The following is a 1,651-nucleotide window of genomic DNA, read 5'->3' as shown; positions in this document are numbered from 1 at the left end:
CGCGCTATGAATTCTGGGATATGGTGGGCCATGAAGGACACACCCGACCCATCCTTCAAATTTGGGGAAATGAAGGACGCATTTGTTGGCCGCATTTGAAGGAGTCGATGAATTGGGACAGCCCTCGTCGCCTGGCTGTGACGTAATCGGTCTTCAAATGCAGCCTCCAAAGGATACAGCCTATGTTTTGGGACACATATAAATGGTTATTGTTAGCCATTTATAATTCTTAGATACAAATTTACTACCCATGGGTCAGAGCCAGCCAGCAGGGTTGGTAAAAGAAAAGCATCAAAGCAGTTGTGAGATGAATAAAGAGGATCAGTGCAACTTTTGGTACACAAATCTCTTGCTTTTGTTCGGTATGGTTGAATATGTAAGGTAAAATGGGATGTACAACAACTATTTTAATATCTGAAAAACATTTTTTCATCATTTGTAGCTCTTTCCAGTAGTAGGTGATTTTGTTTGAAGTTGTTTAAGTGTGGTAACATATTAGAACTTACTGCAGTTTGGAGTAAATATTTATTATGAACCTAATAGTTTTGCATTGAAGAAAAATTTTTTTTGTCTATACTGTCAGTTATGGTTCTTAGAAAAAAATGAATTGGTGCATCACTACATAAAACAAGTCCCTTTGACACTTCTGTTTTTGTAGAAGATTAAATATGGTACAAAATATCTAAACCTATAAACTTTAGAGTTAGCAAATGAAAGGCTTGCAGTTCTGCTTTGGCAGGCTAACCATCTGTAACAATCTTCTTTAAATATTCAACTTCCAGATTTCTTCTATTTAAAAAAAATTACTGGAACTTAAGAAGTAGTTATGACCATATCCCTCTTTTATTAGTCAAATAATCTTTGTGTAAAGGTATTTGCTCCCAGTTTTGCATTTGTCTCCAAATCTTGACTTACATGTCACAGCTATGTTTTGAGTAGCAGTGGCAAACAGCCCAGACATGCGATTGGTGGCTTTGCAGGTGACAGTTTTGGAGGTGTCCATCTCCCGAGGAGTGATAGAAACAACATTTCCTTGACTACGGATCCATGGGCCTTTATCTGTCCTCCAGCTGTAGTAGCAGGATGGCTGACAGTACGCATAGCAATTATAGGTATGGCTCACTGTGGGATTCATCAAACTGGGGCCTGAAATGGAAACATTGGTAGGTCCAGCTATAATAGAAAAAAATATATTTTTCATTAGTGGAACCAGTATGGGCTAGTGTCCGTAATTTTTCACATGACAATAACTCAGTGAAATGCTCCTAGTTTTGTAAAAGATCTAACAAGCTCATACCTAAAACCTGGATGTTCTTTGTTGCCGTAGCACTCAGCCCGTTGTCGCCTGAGACTGTACATGTCACTGTTAAAGAAGGTACCCAACTATTAATAGTAAAGGCTAGCATGTTGCTTTGACCCACGGCACTTTGTCCATCCAGAGACATGGAGTAGGTACATGTCCCACAACTGGAACCGCACTCAATGCTGCTTGGCACACCCACCGTCACATAGTTTGGGCCAATAATGACTGGTTTCAAGCCTTCAGAAAATGTCACAAAAATTAGTACTTTATTGCACATAATGTTCAAATTTATTTACAGCTACAGTTCATTTATTATATATTGTTTATGATGATACCTAGAACAGCATT

At 38.5% G+C, this 1,651-nt stretch overlaps 1 protein-coding gene across 1 annotated transcript in view; it reads right to left on the bottom strand.

Moving 5' to 3' along the window:
* The window catches only part of LOC102199465 (uncharacterized), a 4,461-nt gene extending 2,922 nt beyond the window's left edge, over positions 1–1,539 (bottom strand). Inside the window, exons 1-2 of the mRNA XM_013910861.1 lie at positions 1,298–1,539; positions 916–1,173 (exon numbers count right to left, since the gene is read on the bottom strand). Of these exons, the coding sequence (XP_013766315.1) occupies positions 916–1,173; positions 1,298–1,445 (406 nt within the window). The 5' untranslated portion in view covers positions 1,446–1,539. The remainder of the gene's footprint in view (positions 1–915; positions 1,174–1,297) is intronic.
* Between the last annotated feature and the right edge of the window lie 112 nt (positions 1,540–1,651).

Source organism: Pundamilia nyererei, unplaced genomic scaffold, assembly GCF_000239375.1.
Source record: "Pundamilia nyererei isolate P.nyererei 1_Seehausen unplaced genomic scaffold, PunNye1.0 scaffold00050, whole genome shotgun sequence".
In the NCBI taxonomy this organism is placed as follows: Eukaryota; Metazoa; Chordata; class Actinopteri; order Cichliformes; family Cichlidae; genus Pundamilia; species Pundamilia nyererei.
The sequence above is the reverse complement of the archived record's forward strand: the minus strand, read 5'-3'. Positions and strand labels throughout refer to the sequence as shown.